Source organism: Ranitomeya imitator, chromosome 1 (genome assembly GCF_032444005.1).
Source record: "Ranitomeya imitator isolate aRanImi1 chromosome 1, aRanImi1.pri, whole genome shotgun sequence".
NCBI classification, from domain to species: Eukaryota; Metazoa; Chordata; class Amphibia; order Anura; family Dendrobatidae; genus Ranitomeya; species Ranitomeya imitator.
Window position 1 is genome coordinate 1105206146 of NC_091282.1, and position 18179 is coordinate 1105224324.

Consider the following 18179-nt stretch of genomic DNA (forward strand, 5'->3'; position numbering starts at 1 on the left):
GGGCACTTTCAGCCCAAAAATTTGGGCTGAAAGTCTCGGCTTATACTCGAGTATATACGGTATATTTCCAAAAAAATACTTATTTTTATCAATTTTTTAGTAATCAAATTGCATTAACCAATATATAAATTGGATGGATATAAATACATTCAAGGAGACCTGCAAAAATATAACATCCTAATAACAGTCATAAATGCCATAATGCCAGGCTATGGCTGTGTACCCATACAGTTATATGAAAAAGTTTGGGCACCCCTATTAATCTTAAGCTTAATGTTTTATAAAAAATTGTTTTTTTTGCAACAGCTATTTCAGTTTCATATACAGTGGGGCAAAAAAGTATTTAGTCAGTCAGCAATAGTGCAAGTTCCACCACTTAAAAAGATGAGAGGCGTCTGTAATTTACATCATAGGTAGACCTCAACTATGGGAGACAAACTGAGAAAAAAAAATCCAGAAAATCACATTGTCTGTTTTTTTAACATTTTATTTGCATATTATGGTGGAAAATAAGTATTTGGTCAGAAACAAAATTTCATCTCAATACTTTGTAATATATCCTTTGTTGGCAATGACAGAGGTCAAACGTTTTCTGTAAGTCTTCACAAGGTTGCCACGCACTGTTGTTGGTATGTTGGCCCATTCCTCCATGCAGATCTCCTCTAGAGCAGTGATGTTTTTGGCTTTTCGCTTGGCAACACGGACTTTCAACTCCCTCCAAAGGTTTTCTATAGGGTTGAGATCTGGAGACTGGCTAGGCCACTCCAGGACCTTGAAATGCTTCTTACGAAGCCACTCCTTCGTTGCCCTGGCGGTGTGCTTTGGATCATTGTCATGTTGAAAGACCCAGCCACGTTTCATCTTCAATGCCCTTGCTGATGGAAGGAGGTTTGCACTCAAAATCTCACGATACATGGCCCCATTCATTCTTTCATGTACCCGGATCAATCGTCCTGGCTCCTTTGCAGAGAAACAGCCCCAAAGCATGATGTTTCCACCACCATGCTTTACAGTAGGTATGGTGTTTGATGGATGCAACTCAGTATTCTTTTTCCTCCAAACACGACAAGTTGTGTTTCTACCAAACAGTTCCAGTTTGGTTTCATCAGACCATAGGACATTCTCCCAAAACTCCTCTGGATCATCCAAATGCTCTCTAGCAAACTTCAGACGGGCTCGGACATGTACTGGCTTAAGCAGTGGGACACGTCTGGCACTGCAGGATCTGAGTCCATGGTGGCGTAGTGTGTTACTTATGGTAGGCCTTGTTACATTGGTCCCAGCTCTCTGCAGTTCATTCACTAGGTCCCCCCGCGTGGTTCTGGGATTTTTGCTCACCGTTCTTGTGATCATTCTGACCCCACGGGGTGGGATTTTGCGTGGAGCCCCAGATCGAGGGAGATTATCAGTGGTCTTGTAAGTCTTCCATTTTCTAATTATTGCTCCCACTGTTGATTTCTTCACTCCAAGCTGGTTGGCTATTGCATACTCAGTCTTCCCAGCCTGGTGCAGGTGCACAATTTTGTTTCTGGTGTCCTTTGACAGCTCTTTGGTCTTCACCATAGTGGAGTTTGGAGTCAGACTGTTTGAGGGTGTGCACAGGTGTCTTTTTATACTGATAACAAGTTTAAACAGGTGCCATTACTACACGTAATGAGTGGAGGAAAGAGGAGACTCTTAAAGAAGAAGTTACAGGTCTGTGAGAGCCAGAAATCTTGATTGTTTGTTTCTGACCAAATACTTATTTTCCACCATAATATGCAAATAAAATGTTAAAAAAACAGACAATGTGATTTTCTGGATTTTTTTTTCTCAGTTTGTCTCCCATAGTTGAGGTCTACCTATGATGTAAATTACAGACGCCTCTCATCTTTTTAAGTAGTGGAACTTGCACTATTGCTGACTGACTAAATACTTTTTTGCCCCACTGTATCTAATAACTGTTGGACACAGTAATGTTTCTGCCTTGAAATGAGGTTTATTGTACTAACAGAAAATGTGCAATCTGCACTCAAACAAAGGAAGTGGTGGATGTGATCTTGAGAGTAGAGTGGAGAGTCGATCTTCTGTAATAGTGGAGAAGTTGGTTTTGGAGGTGGAGGGCTGGGTAGTTGGGAGAAAGGGCTCTGGGGGTTGTCGACTCAAACTGTCTCTGATGTTCTCAAACTTCTGCTTGAAAAATGAGGCAAAGTCTTCAGCGAAGTTGAGTGGGGAGGGAAGAGGTGCTGAGGGATGGAGGAGAGAATTGAAGGTGTTGAATAACTGTTTAGGGTTGTGAGACAGGGAGGATATGAGAGATGAGAAATAGGTTTGTTTAGCTGTGGCGAGTGTGGTCTTGAAAGTAGTGAGGGACTGTTTGAATGCGATAAAGTGCTCGTTGGAGTGGGATCTTTTCCATCTCCGCTCTGCAGCCCTGGAAGCTCGCCTCAGTTCTTTGGTCAGGCTGGTGTGCCAGGGCTGTCTGTTCCACAGAGCTCCTGTTAGTGGGACTGGGGAAGTGGGGGCTGGGCGAATGGGTATAAGGTTAGAGAGGTTACGGAAATTTGTGATAGAGCGTGGATGGGAGGTAGAATTGACTGTGGGGATGTGGTGAGGAGGACCAGGATTTGGAGAGATATCACCAGCAGTGAGAAGGAGCAGAGAAAGTGTTAGCAGGTGGGAGCAGGAGATGGCATGAGGGGGCTGTCTGTGTTTGGAGACAGAGGATTGTATGTTAAGGAATAGTTTTGAGGAGGAGAGATGGATGGGGAGGATTGAAGAAGAGATGAACAGTTCTTTACTAGGAGTAGGGATCAGGGGAGTTTGCAGAAAGTGAAGAATTATAGGGGTGAAAGTGACAACAAACAGAAACATTGTTTACAGTGACTATGTCCAGTTCCCTTCAGTTCCCTTCTGGTTCAATTCTGGTTGTAATTCTAAATTAATCTTCAAACTTCTAGGACACATTCATAGGAATCACACTGCAGACTAAAGTCATTGCAGACTTGTACTATGCAATATATGTACAACTAAGTGCGTTCAGGTGTGAAGCAGAGAGGAGTGGTCTCTGCTCATCTTGGTCAGAGAATTAAGGGTGGACCAGATGCATACAATCAAGCCAGAGTAAACAAGGTCATAAATAACACTGGGGTAAGCTGGGGTTAGCTGAAAGGCATACCATGTGAATGCTAGGAGCAGAGGAAAGTCTACGTGGAAAGTTGGGTGATGTACTATGTGCACTTCATAGACAGACAGCAGGAGAGCAGGCTGGAGAGCTGGGTGCATGAGAAATGTGGCTTCTTAGAAAAATGAATTGCTCACCCTTGGACTAGACAGTCTAAATTTATCAAAGTAGTAGATAACAAAATAATCATTCAGACCAGATGAAAGTCTCAGAAAATGTGGATACCGCGCAGAGCTTTAGCAGCTCCCCTCAATACGACCTCTGGCTTTTCTGCACCAATCAGTTTGTGCCAACCTGCCAGCGTTGTGTGTAATGCCATCAGGAAACTGCAATCATTTATACTGAGAAATAAAATACGTAGGAGACAACACGTACTTCATCTTCTGTGGTTCCCAGACCGTCGTAATACATCACTCCAGCTTGGTATAAAGCCTGATAATCCTCGTCTTTGACTTTTTCAAAGTGCAATAATGCATGTTCATACCATCCCTGGAAAATACACAATGAGCAGCCGAGTCATCACATCCCTGCTGTGCCTACAAGGGTTAGGCCTAATGTACGACATTAACAACTATTCAAAGAAGGCACCAACACAGCTTCTACCTGCAGTTTTCAGAAAAAAGAGGAAAACAAAAGACAGAACAATATGGAAGATATTACAGCGGCCCAACAAGCCCTTAAAAAAATGTTTATTAAAAGCTGAAAAGGTGAAAAAACAAAAACACCAACATATCAAAAACCTGTGTGTTCTATGCAAGTCTTGATAAAATGTGCGCTGGGGTCCGCTGCCCCAAATTCATTACTAGACACCCACATCATAATGAATTTGGAACATCTTTCAGCTGCCACACGTCCCCGCCGGAAACGTACGTCAGGCGTATGATGCAACTGATGCAAAATTTTGTGACACTTAAATCAGTTAAGACTTCAGAAAACTGGCAGAATTACTTGATGAATCGGCCATAAAGTTACCTTACCACATTCATTTCAGTAACTACCCTATGGAGCAGCTTCTCTGAGATCTGTGGTTATGTCAGTGTGCACAGGAAAGCACAAAAGGGAAATGTATGAAAAAAATAAGATGTTACCAGGAGGAGAAACAGATGAACAAAATGTGGCGTTAAGGAAAAGATGCTCCAGAATATAATTTAACATGAATTTAAATAGTACACCCACAGACAAGATCACAGCTGCAGCCTGACTCCACAGTCTGTGTTCCTTTCTGCTGATGGAGTGCCGGACTCAACTGTGTTATAGGCAATGCACTGTGTTTTTCTCCTATTCTCCACCTCATCACCACTGCTGCTCCCCTGTGCGCAAGCACTCCACAATTGATGCTCTCCTGCACTTTACCGCTGCTGCGCTCCGATACTGCACTGCTGCTCGATTGGGCTCCACCATTGCTACTCTCGTATGCTGCCGTGCTTCACCACTGCTATTCTACAGCACTACCGCTGCTGCTCTACTGCTGTTGCTCTCCTGTGCTCCAGCATTCCACCGCTGCTGCCCTACTGTGCTCCACCGCTGCTGCTCTCCTGTGCTACACCGCTGCTGCTCTCCTGTGCTACACCGCTGCTGCTCTCCTGTGCTACACCGCTGCTGCTCTCCTGTGCTACACCGCTGCTGCTCTCCTGTGCTACACCGCTGCTGCTCTCCTGTGCTACACCGCTGCTGCTCTCCTGTGCTACACCGCTGCTGCTCTCCTGTGCTACACCGCTGCTGCTCTACTGCTGTTGCTCTCCTGTGCTCCAGCATTCCACCGCTGCTGCCCTACTGTACTCCACCGCTGCTGCTCTCCTGTGCTACACCGCTGCTGCTCTCCTGTGCTACACCGCTGCTGCTCTCCTGTGCTACACCGCTGCTGCTCTCCTGTGCTACACCGCTGCTGCTCTCCTGTGCTACACCGCTGCTGCTCTCCTGTGCTACACCGCTGCTGCTCTCCTGTGCTACACCGCTGCTGCTCTGCTGCTCTCCTGTGCTACACCGCTGCTGCTCTGCTGCTCTCCTGTGCTACACCGCTGCTGCTCTCCTGTGCTACACCGCTGCTGCTCTCCTGTGCTACACCGCTGCTGCTCTACTGCTGTTGCTCTCCTGTGCTCCAGCATTCCACCGCTGCTGCCCTACTGTACTCCACCGCTGCTGCTCTCCTGTGCTACACCGCTGCTGCTCTCCTGTGCTACACCGCTGCTGCTCTCCTGTGCTACACCGCTGCTGCTCTCCTGTGCTACACCGCTGCTGCTCTCCTGTGCTACACCGCTGCTGCTCTCCTGTGCTACACCGCTGCTGCTCTCCTGTGCTACACCGCTGCTGCTCTCCTGTGCTACACCGCTGCTGCTCTCCTGTGCTACACCGCTGCTGCTCTGCTGCTCTCCTGTGCTACACCGCTGCTGCTCTCCTGTGCTACACCGCTGCTGCTCTCCTGCTCTCCTGTGCTACACCGCTGCTGCTCTCCTGTGCTACACCGCTCCTGCTCTCCTGTGCTACTCCGCTGCTGCTCTCCTGTGCTACTCCGCTGCTGCTCTCCTGTGCTACTCCGCTGCTGCTCTCCTGTGCTACTCCGCTGCTGCTCTCCTGTGCTACACCGCTGCTGCTCTCCTGTGCTACACCGCTGCTGCTCTCCTGTGCTACACCGCTGCTGCTCTCCTGTGCTACACCGCTGCTGCTCTCCTGTGCTACACCGCTGCTGCTCTCCTGTGCTACACCGCTGCTGCTCTCCTGTGCTACACCGCTGCTGCTCTCCTGTGCTACACCGCTGCTGCTCTCCTGTGCTACACCGCTGCTGCTCTCCTGTGCTACACCGCTCCTGCTCTCCTGTGCTACACCGCTCCTGCTCTCCTGTGCTACACCGCTGCTGCTCTCCTGTGCTACTCCGCTGCTGCTCTCCTGTGCTACACCGCTGCTGCTCTCCTGTGCTACACCGCTGCTGCTCTCCTGTGCTACACCGCTGCTGCTCTCCTGTGCTACACCGCTGCTGCTCTCCTGTGCTACACCGCTGCTGCTCTCCTGTGCTACACCGCTGCTGCTCTCCTGTGCTACACCGCTGCTGCTCTCTTGTGCTACACCGCTGCTGCTCTCCTGTGCTACACCGCTGCTGCTCTCTTGTGCTACACCGCTGCTGCTCTCCTGTGCTACACCGCTGCTGCTCTCCTGTGCTACACCGCTGCTGCTCTCCTGTGCTACACCGCTGCTGCTCTCCTGTGCTACACCGCTGCTGCTCTCCTGTGCTACTCCGCTGCTGCTCTCCTGTGCTACACCGCTTCTGCTCTCCTGTGCTACACCGCTGCTGCTCTCCTGTGCTACACCGCAGCTGCTCTCCTCTGCTCCACCACTCCTGCTCCTCTCCTCTGCTCCACCACTCCTGCTCTCCACCGCTGCTGCTCTCCTAGGATCTAATGCTCCAAAAACAGGAAGGGAGGCAGCAATTGTGGACAAAACACACTGAGCCAGGCTGCAGTCATGATGTTCTCTGTGGGCGTACAATTTAAATTCAGAGTTCTTTGCATGTTCACATGAAACCAATCTTGTGTCTGGAGAACACACTGAGCCGCTGCTGGAAACTTCTCTGTCAGGGTTTGCTTTTTCCCCCTTTAATCAGGTGGACATATTTTGATTAACCAACCTCACAGGAAAAAAAAAAAACAGCCACAGATAAGTTCTCTGATACTGTATATGCCCAGTTAGTTGAAGTGAAAATTTACATACTGGGTGCCATTTCTTACCAGGAAGCATAACATGGGGCACAGAAGAAAAAACTCTTCCAGAACCAGGGGAGCAGTGTCAATTGAAGCAGTAGCATAGTTTAATTTAAAAAAAAAAATCCAGTGATTTTCCGTCTTTATGTGTAAAACCCGTTTCGTCTGGAATCCTGCGCAATTATTTTATATACGAGAATCAGCAAAAAGGCATAGTCTAGTTGGCACACCTAAATGTCCTCTTTAAACAAAGATCCAAACTAGCCAGGAGACACAGTTATAAACTAAAACATAACTTTTAATACATGTTTCCTTCTAAAAACAATGGATAATTCAAAACAAGCAAACCGACTGTGATAAAGTGCAAAACTGCTCAGAGTTACCAGTGCTCCATAATAAATGGTTTCATCTCGCCAAATCTGTAGTCTCTTTCTGCTGGTTACAGGAACACATATAACGATTGTACGAATCAGGGAATCTAATATACCCCGGTCGTGCCCCTGTAGTGCTCCTGCCCTTACAAGGACGGTCCCCAAGTAAGGCTACTAAATTGTACCCACCAAACCAAGTAGGATCTCCCTACACGTTTCCTCCCCCGTTTGGGGGATTTATCAGGGAAGAGAAATAGAAGAAATGTGGGACTTCAAAAGCTCCTGCATTGGCAGGTAGCTCACATGTCCAGTCCTGCCAGTTTAGGTTTGGATGTTTTTTTATGAAGCCTGGTAAGATAAAGTTCCCATTAAAATACCCTCCTTAAATAGTTTCTTATTTCCCCTTGAATTGCTGAGCGTCTTACATCATTTCCGGTCTCCAGTTGTATGCCGGAAGATAAATATCAGATACCTCCTGGTAATCATCATCACTTCTGATCTGTGAACCGCATCATGGAACGCAGGTTCACCGGAAGAGAAGCGTGCGCATGTCATATACACTGTGCGCTCAGCGTTACAGAATGCTGTAGATAAGCCCCTGATGACAGTGAGCTTACCTCACCATCGATTTTGGGGGTGACAGGTTCCCTTTAAGATAAATTGACAGGCAACACAGTCCCCGCATCTGTTGCATCCTTTTGTTTTAGCGGGCAACCATGTATTGTTTGCCACAGGGGAAAAAAAATTACTATGCACCAGATGATCACCTATTGTCTTGCTCCTTCTATGTTTTGTGGTTTTTCCCTCACAAACTCCTTAAAGGGAACCTGTCACCCCACAAAATCGACGATGAGCTAAGCCCACCAGCATCAGGGGCTTCTTTACAGCATTCTGTAATGCTGTAGATAAGCCCCCCCGATGTATCCTGAAAGATAAGAAAAAGAGGTTAGATTATACTCACCTGGGTGGGCAGTTCGATCCGATGGGCGTCACGGTCCAGTCCGGGGCCTCCTATCTTCATACGATAACGTCCTCTTCTTGTCTTCATGCTCCGGGGCAGGCGTACTTTGTCTGCCATGTCGAGGGCAGAGCAAAGTACTGAAGTGCGCAGGCGCCGGGAAAGGTCAGAGAGGCCCGGCGCCTGTGCACTGCAGTACTTTGCTCTGCCCTCAACAGGACAGACAAAGTACGCCTGCCCCGGAGCCGCAGCGTGAAGACAAGAAGAGGACGTCATCATAAGAAGATGGGAGGCCCCAGACCGGACCCCAACGGCCATCGGTCCGGACCGCAGCGGGACCGCCCCTGGGCGAGTATAATCTAAACTCTTTTTTTCATCTTTCAGGATACATCGGGGGCTTATCTACAGAATTCCAGAATGCTATAGATAAGCCCCTGATGCTGGTGGGCTTGGCTCATCGTCAATTTTGGGGGTGACAGGTTCCCTTTAATGTTTTCATCCCTGCGGAGTAAACCCCAACACTTCTGAATGATCTCCCTTACCATCGGGGCCCCGTTGTCAAAGGTGCAAATCATTCGTGCTCGTTTATCCACATTACTGGTCCTTTCATGTGGTACCATCAGCTCCTCTCTCTTTGTTTGGTTTGCATACCTGAATGCCTCCCTCAGCATCCGGTCAGGGTAACCTCTAGTAAGAAATCTATGGCGTAGATCATCCGCTTTAATTTTAAAGTCCTTTGCATCTGAACAATTTTGTTTCAGCCTAAGATACTGACTGACCCTTGGGTATCCCCTTTTTCAAGGAATAAGGGTGATGACTCTCCTATCTCTACAATGAGTTGGTGGAAGTGGGTTTTCGATAGATAGTAGTATCAAGAGTATCCCCCTCCCCGACCTAGTGATCAAAACATCAAGAAAAGGAAGCGCGTTATTGTCTATCTCAGAGGTAAATCTAAGGCCAATATCATTTTTGTTCAACAAATCATTAAACCTCTGAAACTTGTCCATAGTACCACGCCACAAAACAAAAATATCATCTATGAATCTGACCCAAAGGTCAATGCAGCTAATGAAGTCTCTGTATTTGTCCGAGAAAACGATGGTGTCCTCCCACCAGCCCAGGAACAGATTGACATAGCTTGGTGCACATGGATTACTCATAGCGGTGCCCATGAGCTGGTGGAGGACCTTACCATCAAAAGTGAAAAAATTGTTATGTAACACGAAGTCGAGGAGGGTTACCACCAACTCATTGTAGGGGGATAAATTGACACCCCCTAGTTGCCAAAAATGTTTAACGCGCTCAACACCATGATTGTGTGGAACTGATGAATAGAGTGCTTCTACATCAATACCAGCCAGGTGTACTTCTGGTTCAATACCAATGTTCTCTAATTTACTGAGGAGGTGCATTGTGTCTCTAATGTAAGAAGGAGGCGAGCTCACAAATGGTCTAAGGATTTCATCGAGGTAAGTACCTACATTGTGGCTAATGCTCCCAATTCCTGACACAATGGACCTCCCTTTCAAAGGGGTAAGACCCTTGTGTACCTTGGGTAGTGCATAAAAGGTCGCCGTGGCCAGATGCTTTGAGAGGAGGTAAGAGTATTCTGCCTCACTGATTAAATCCTCCATCTTGGCCCTATCAAGGATAGTTTTAACCTCAGCTTTTGATTCATCAATTGGGTTTTTAGTTACTCGTGCAAATGTAGTTCGATCATCTAGAAAGGAGAGACACATATTTCTGTATTTATCAACACTCATTATTACTATGTTACCTCCTTTTGTCAGAGGGTTTGACAATTATAGATGTATCTGTCTCCAAATCACGGAGTGCGTTTATTTGATCACTGGACAAATTATATCTTGTGTGTCTTCCCCTTCTGTCTGATTTCATCAGTTGTCAAATTAAGAAACACATCTATGGCCGAAACATCCCCACCTGATGGCGGCATCTTGGTACTAGGATTTTTTAATGACAAAAAAGGACCATGCCCTATAGATGAAGGGAACGGCTAGTCCAAATTGGCTAAAAGTTGTAAATCTTGAAATAACGCTGGTGAAATATCGAGGTGTGCACATGCCTTCCTATTTTGTTGTTTAAAAAAAAAATTTGTGCCACCTCAATTTTCTAATAAATAAATTGATATCCTTGATACTATCAAATATAGAGAATAGTGATGAGCGAATATTCTCGTTACTTGAGATTTCTCGAGCACGCTCGGGTGTCCTCCCGAGTATTTTTTTTAGTGCTCAGAGATTTAGTTTTCATCGCCGCAGATGAATGATTTACATCTGTTAGCCAGCATAAGTACTTGTGGAGGTTGCCTGGTTGCTAGAGAATCCCCACATGTACTTATGCTGGCTAAGAGATGTAAATGATTCAGCTGAGGTGAGGAAAACTAAATCTCCGAGCACTTACAAATACTCTGAGGACCCCCGAGTGTGCTTGGGAAATCTCGAGTAACGAGTATATTCGCTCATCACTAGGAAAGAAATCTGTCGTTGGTGTAAATGATAAGCCCTTGCTAAGAACTGCCATTTCAGAGTTACTAATAACTCTGTCCGAAAGGTTAACTGCCTGTAATTCTAGTCCCTGTTGAAGGGGTTCCGATTCCGCAAGGGGTAAAGTTCGGTCCAAAAAACCTGGTCTAGTTGTTGAATGAAAACTGTCTCCCCTTAAATAACCCCTACTCCTTCCCCTTTGTCGCCCACGTGAATTTGGAGATTTACAAATATCCTTATCAAAGAATAATATTAGTAAACATCTGAGTTGGGGAATAGGATCTTGTTTTAAGCTTAACATTAATAAACATGTGCTTCTGGTTTCATTTTAATTGCCCCGCAGTATTTGCTTCTGGGCTGATATTGATAGACATACAGTACAGACCAAAAGTTTGGACACACCTTCTCATTTAAAGAGAAATTTTTCTGTATTTTCATGACTATGAAAATTGTAAATTCACACTGAAGGCATCAAAACTATAAATTAACACATGTGGAATTATATACTTAACAAAAAAGTGTGAAACAACTGAAATTATGTCTTATATTCTAGGTTCTTCAAAGTAGCCACCTTTTGCTTTGATGACTGCTTTGCACACTCTTGGCATTCTCTTGATGAGCTTCAAGAGGTAGTCACCGGAAATGGTCTTCCAACAATCTTGAAGGAGTTCCCAGAGATGCTTAGCACTTGTTGGCCCTTTTGCCTTCGCTCTGCGGTCCAGCTCACCTCAAACCATCTCGATTGGGTTCAGGTCTGGTGACTGTGGAGGCCAGGTCTTCTGGCGTAGCACCCCATCACTCTCCTTCTTGGTCAAATAGCCCTTACACTGCCTGGAGGTGTGTTTGGGGTCATTGTCCTGTTGAAAAATAAATGATGGTCCAACTAAACGCAAACCGGATGGAATAGCATGCCGCTGCAAGATGCTGTGGTAGCCATGCTGGTTCAGTATGCCTTCAATTTTGAATAAATCCCCAACAGTGTCACCAGCAAAGCACCCCCACACCATCACACCTCCTCCTCCATGCTTCACGGTGGGAACCAGGCATGTAGAGTCCATCCGTTCACCTTTTCTGTGTCGCACAAAGACATGGTGGTTGGAACCAAAGATCTCAAATTTGGACTCATCAGACCAAAGCACAGATTTCCACTGGTTTAATGTCCATTCCTTGTGTTCTTTAGCCCAAACAAGTCTCTTCTGCTTGTTGCCTGTCCTTAGCAGTGGTTTCCTAGCAGCTATTTTACCATGAAGGCCTGCTGCACAAAGTCTCCTCTTAACAGTTGTTGTAGAGATGTGTCTGCTGCTAGAACTCTGTGGGGCATTGACCTGGTTTCTAATCTGAGCTGCTGTTAACCTGCGATTTCTGAGGCTGGTGACTTGGATAAACTTATCCTCAGAAGCAGAGGTGACTCTTGGTCTTCCTTTCCTGCGGCGGTCCTCATGTGAGCCAGTTTCTTTGTAGCGCTTGATGGTTTTTGCCACTGCACTTTAGGACAATTTCAAAGTTTTCCCAATTTTTCGGACTGACTGACCTTCATTTCTTAAAGTAATGATGGCCACTCGTTTTTCTTTACTTATCTGCTTTTTTCTTGCCATAATACAAATTCCAACGGTCTATTCAGTAGGACTATCAGCTGTGTATCCACCAGACTTCTGCACAACACAACTGATGGTCCCAACCCCATTTATAAGGCAAGAAATCCCACTTATTAAACCTGACAGGGCACACCTGTGAAGTGAAAACCATTCCCAGTGACTACCTCTTGAAGCTCATCAAGAGAATGCCAAGAGTGTGCAAAGCAGTCATCAAAGCAAAAGGTGGCTACTTTGATGAACCTAGAATATAAGACATAATTTCAGTTGTTTCACACTTTTTTGTGAAATATGTAATTCCACATGCGTTAATTCATAGTTTTGATGCCATCAGTGTGAATGTACAATTTTCATAGTCATGAAAATACAGAAAAATCTTTAAATGAGAAGGTGTGTCCAAACTTTTGGTCTGTACTGTACGTTTTGCGGCTCAATAATAGAAAGTGGGTAGCGGCGCATTTAACATCTCCTCTGGTGGATCTGCGCTGCATCATGCGGTCCACGGACCGGAGGTGAGTGCATAGTTTATATGACATGCGCACGCGTCACTTGCAGTGAACCTGCGTTCCACGATGCGGTTCACAGATCGGAAGTGATGATGATTACCGGGAGGTATGTGATATTTGTATGCCGGCGTATGAGTGGAGACCGGAAATGATGTAAACGGGGGAGGAAACGTGTAGGGAGATCCTACTTGGTTTGATGGGTACAATTTAGTAGCCTTACTTGGGGACCGTTCTTGTAAGGGCAGGAGCACTACAGGGGCACGACCGGGGTATATTAGAAACACCCTTCCCTTTTCCCTGATTCGTACAATCGTTATATGTGTTCCTGCATACCTGGAACCAGCAGAAAGAGACTACAGATTTGGGGAGATGAAACCATTTATTATGGAGCACTGGTAACTCTGAGCAGTTTTGCACTTTATCACAGTTGGTTTGCTTGTTTTGAATTATCCATTGTTTTTAGAAGGAAACATGTATTAAAAGTTATGTTTTTGTTTTTTGCTTATTTTATATACACAAGAATGTTAGAAAATGCTGTGAGAGTCAGAAGGAACGTGGGGAGATCTTGTTACCTCCTCAAAGCAAAGTTGTCCCAGAAGGAAGCGGGCCGGTTTATCTCCGTTTTGAATCCTGTCTCTTAGGTAGTGTTCAGCAGTGTCTAGTAGGCCAGCGCGACCACGGCCTGTAAAGGGAAGATGCATGTTCTGATACATGGGGCACGGCCCCTATAACCAGAGGTGAGGGGGGCAATCTACAGATAATAGGTAACTGCTAATTCTGTAGTTTTGTTTTCTCATTATTACACATAGCATAGACGTATATAGAAGTGTTCACCTGCGATGAAACAGATATACAGCGGGGGGCTCCATTGGCAGCACTTACAAGCTTGAGGATGTGCGTCTACCAGCTTTCGTCACCACAGATGGGAGAGCCACTACACATAGAGACCCTCACATTAAATTACAGGCCATTTACAGGAGAAATGTCTGTGTTCTGGCTGTTCCCGATTGCGGGGGGTTCCTGCAGGCTAATCCCACGAACATAGGCAGGAAGGGGACACTCCAAAACCGGACTGTCCAGGCTGCGAGAGTGCTGGTAATAGGCAGAAATGCCTGCTGTCAGATAATATGCTGGAAATGCGTCAGCACCGGGTGGATAATCGTCACTGCGCCATTTAAGGGTATGTGCACACAAAGGGAACTTTTTTTTCTGCTCAGTGGGGAGTTGTGCAAAAATGTGTGACTTTTGAAATTTTTTTATGCTACTTTGACTCTTCCCCACCAAAATGAGCAGAGCTGGGGAGAAACTAGGGCGGTTCCTGGCTATGCCCCCCACTTAATTCCTCATATCTGCTGGCGTATTACATGGTCCATATACAGACCATGGTGGTCTCACATACCGGTCTATGAGCTCAGTCCAGGCGATGGGGTCTGTATCCAGACCATGAAGTGCGCCCATCTGACCCCAACACAATGAAACCTCTTAGTGACGACCTCCGGGGTACATAACGTATGGCGGAGCTGAAAATCCATCACCGGTCTCACCTTGTATATTCTGAGGAAAGTCGGGCATCCGGCTGACGTGGTACAAGATGCCACTTTCTTTGCTGGTTGGCAGAGGCTCCGAGGTGAGTTTCTCCATTCTGGTGACTGTGTGTTGTACCCAAGTGGTGCCGTCTACAGTGACTTCATAGTAAGCGCAGAACTGTGCTGAAAGTAATTCAATAGGTTTACTAATCAGAACATTATATACTGCACATCCAAATGAAGATAAAGACACAACGAGGAGGAGGAGGATCACCACATCCACTGCACATCACCAGGCGGTTCACCCTCATTCTGCCCTGACTTATAGGGGTTGTGATCTGTGAGCTGCACAGATGATAGATCTGATGAAATGCTGGCGGTCTCCGGTCACCACTAGGGGGCGCTCAGGAGCACTGTAGCGAGGTAGCGCCATTCTCACCTGTCAGGCTGCATTCACACACAGTGGTTTGGGTAACGCTTTTCTGCCGCGATGTATGGAAACTAACAGCAAAAGACACAGCGTCATGAAACGCGGCATGAAAAATGACAGATGCATCATGGATCTGTAATAATCTAATGTACGCACAGCATCAATGTAATAAAGGTAGGAAATGGAAATGTCCTAATCTGACTACTAATCAGAAATAGAGCAGAGCTCCTCTAAGGCTACTACTAGTCCGTCGGTACGGGCCGTCGCAGGATGCACATTTGCAGGATGCGTTTTTCTCCACAATAACAAATTGTGACGTACGTCACACGACGCTAGTGTGAAAGTAGCCTAACCCCGTAACCCGGCATCTGGTGATTCAGAAAGTCTGATAATCTGCAATAAAATGTGCAATTTCCCAAGGTCAGAGGCAATAAGGTCCCTGATGTGCATCAGACGTGGGGTCATACAGGGGGCGTCACTCAGGACCGCATTCAGCACACGGCACAAACTGCGGGGGTCTTACTATTGATGCTTAGGATGAGGGGTTTTTAGGCCTTTTTCTATAGAATTCTCTAACGGAATAAGAAAGAAGTATGAGCAGAAAACAAGCAACAAGCGAATAACAGGAGGCCGCCCAATGAAACTTGTAAAACCCACGGCGGTGACGGGACGCGGTCACATGCGGCTTTCAGGGCTTTTTCAGGACGAGAAAAAAATAGCCAGTTTATAATAAGTGCACGGAATCTTGTTTTCAGCCATTTTTGTCCAGTGCCGTTCTTACCATTACCGCCTCATGTGAACGGCGGCCGCACTACGGGGACACGTCAGCGGGTTATAACGGATTCTGCAAACAGCCAGAAAAAAAGCAACGAGTGCGTGTGTAGGAACCGGGCATCAGCGCGACCAGATCGGGGGGTCTGCGCCCACAAACATGGGGGAGCAGAGGCGGACCACCACCGCTGCAATCTGTGCAGCAGCCACACACGGGACCGAGAGGGAAAAGGCCCCGACCACAGTAGAGGAGCCGTGTGGCACTGTCCCCCTACACCCCCCCATGCGTCCGGTCCCCCCCCCCCCCCCATGCGTCTGGTTCCCCTCCATGCGTCCGTCCCCCATGCGTCCGGTCGCGTCCCCTATGCGTCTGGTCCCCCCTCCCCATGCGTCTGGTCCCCACACCCCCTATGCGTCCGGCCCCCCCACCCCTATGCATCCGGTCCCGCCCCCTATGCGTCCGGTCCCCCCCCCTATGCATCCGGTCCCCCCTCCCCATGCGTCCGGTCCCCACCCCCCCATGCGTCCGGTCCCCACCCCCCTTATGCGTCCGGTCCCACCCCCCATGTGTCCGGTCCCACCCCCCCCATGCGTCCGGTCCCCCCCCCATGCGTCCGGTCCCCCCCCCCATGCGTCCGGTCCCCCCCCCATGCGTCCGGTCCCTCCCCCCCATGCGTCCGCTCCCCCCTCCCCATGCGTCCGGTCCCCCCCCCCCCATGCGTCCGGTCCCCCCCCCCCATGCGTCCGGTCCCCCCCCCCATGCGTCCGGTCCCCCCATGCGTCCGGTCCCCACCCCCATGCGTCCGGTCCCCCCATGCGTCCTGTCCCACCCCCCCATGCGTCCTGTCCCCCCCCCCCCATGCGTCCTGTCCCCCCCCCCATGCGTCCTGTCCCCCCCCCATGCGTCCTGTCCCCCCCCCATGCGTCCTGTCCCCCCCCCCATGCGTCCTGTCCCCCCATGCGTCCTGTCCCACCCCCCATGCGTCCTGTCCCACCCTCCATGCGTCCTGTCTCCCCCCCCCCCATGCGTCCCCGCCCCTCCTGTCTGTGCCCCGCCCCTCCGGCCTGTCTCCGCCCCTCCTGGAGGCTAGGCGCTGCTCTCCCATACTCTGCCCCTGGTATTCTCTGCTCCCTGTCATTTTTAGGGGGACTCGAAACTGTATGCATCACTTGCTGACATTTGTAGTCCCCTCTCCCGTCCTGGGCGGTAGTGCACACCTTACTTCTCCGCACACAGCTCCCGTCATACAGGTCACACACTCACCCGCGGGTGTACAGGCAGCGAACAGCGCATGGCCTAAGTTTGGTCACCCTGGTAACTGTAGCCTGGCAGTATTATATATAGGAGGCATCACGTGCCCAGTGAGGGGCGGGCTTCCGCTGTTCTCCGAGTCCGAGCGCTCTACGGGTTATATCGGTATTCTCTCTCAACTGTGGTGGTGCCGGTGAGACAACTCAGCCTCGTGGTGACAACCAGCACGCTTAACATGATGGGAGGAGCACTAACACCGAGGGGGGCACTGCCAACAATAGGGGGAGCTCTGCCGTCACCAGGGGGAACTCTGCCGTCACCAGGGGGAGCTCTGCCGTCACCAGGGGAAGCTCTGCCGTCACCAGGGGAAGCTCTGCCGTCACCAGGGGAAGCTCTGCCGTCACCAGGGGAAGCTCTGCCGTCACCAGGGGGAGCTCTGCCGTCACCAGGGGGAGCTCTGCAGTCACCAGGGGAAGCTCTGCCGTCACCAGGGGGAACTCTGCAGTCACCAGGGGGAGCTCTGCAGTCACCAGGGGGAGCTCTGCCGTCACCAGGAGGAGCTCTGCCGTCACCAGGGGGAGCTCTGCAGTCACCAGGGGAAGCTCTGCCGTCACCAGGGGGAGCTCTGCAGTCACCAGGGGGAGCTCTGCCGTCACCAGGGGGAGCTCTGCCGTCACCAGGAGGAGCTCTGCCGTCACCAGGGGGAGCTCTGCAGTCACCAGGGGGAGCTCTGCCGTCACCAGGGGGAGCTCTGCCGTCACCAGGGGGAACTCTGCCGTCACCAGGAGGAGCTCTGCCGTCACCAGGAGGAGCTCTGCCGTCACCAGGGGGAGCTCTGCAGTCACCAGGGGAAGCTCTGCCGTCACCAGGGGGAGCTCTGCAGTCACCAGGGGGAGCTCTGCCGTCACCAGGGGGAGCTCTGCCGTCACCAGGAGGAGCTCTGCCGTCACCAGGGGGAGCTCTGCAGTCACCAGGGGAAGCTCTGCCGTCACCAGGAGGAGCTCTGCCGTCACCAGGAGGAGCTCTGCCGTCACCAGGGGGAGCTCTGCAGTCACCAGGAGGAGCTCTGCAGTCACCAGGGGGAGCTCTGCAGTCACCAGGGGGAGCTCTGCCGTCACCAGGGGGAACTCTGCCGTCACCAGGGGGAGCTCTGCCGTCACCAGGGGGAACTCTGCCGTCACCAGGGGGAGCTCTGCCGTCACCAGGGGGAGCTCTGCCGTCACCAGGGGGAACTCTGCCGTCACCAGGGGGAGCTCTGCCGTCACCAGGGGGAGCTCTGCCGTCACCAGGGGGAGCTCTGCCGTCACCAGGGGGAGCTCTGCAGTCACCAGGAGGAGCTCTGCCGTCACCAGGAGGAGCTCTGCCGTCACCAGGGGGAGCTCTGCCGTCACCAGGGGGAGCTCTGCCGTCACCA

The 18179-nt window shown here is 49.4% G+C and overlaps 1 protein-coding gene across 7 annotated transcripts in view; it reads right to left on the minus strand.

Moving 5' to 3' along the window:
* The window catches only part of LRP2BP (LRP2 binding protein), a 38993-nt gene extending 22053 nt beyond the window's left edge, over window positions 1-16940 (minus strand). The window contains exons 1-4 of one of the 7 annotated variants that reach the window (XM_069744327.1): window positions 16778-16940; window positions 14331-14490; window positions 13359-13468; window positions 3539-3652 (exon numbers count right to left, since the gene is read on the minus strand). In XM_069744327.1, the coding sequence (XP_069600428.1) occupies window positions 3539-3652; window positions 13359-13468; window positions 14331-14490; window positions 16778-16807 (414 nt within the window). In that variant the 5' untranslated portion in view covers window positions 16808-16940. Of the gene's footprint in view, window positions 1-3538; window positions 3653-13358; window positions 13469-14330; window positions 14496-15523; window positions 15756-16777 lie in introns of those variants that run through there. The other 6 variants (XM_069744326.1, XM_069744323.1, XM_069744324.1 and 3 more) reach the window with 6 other exon arrangements.
* Window positions 16941-18179: the final 1239 nt, after the last annotated feature.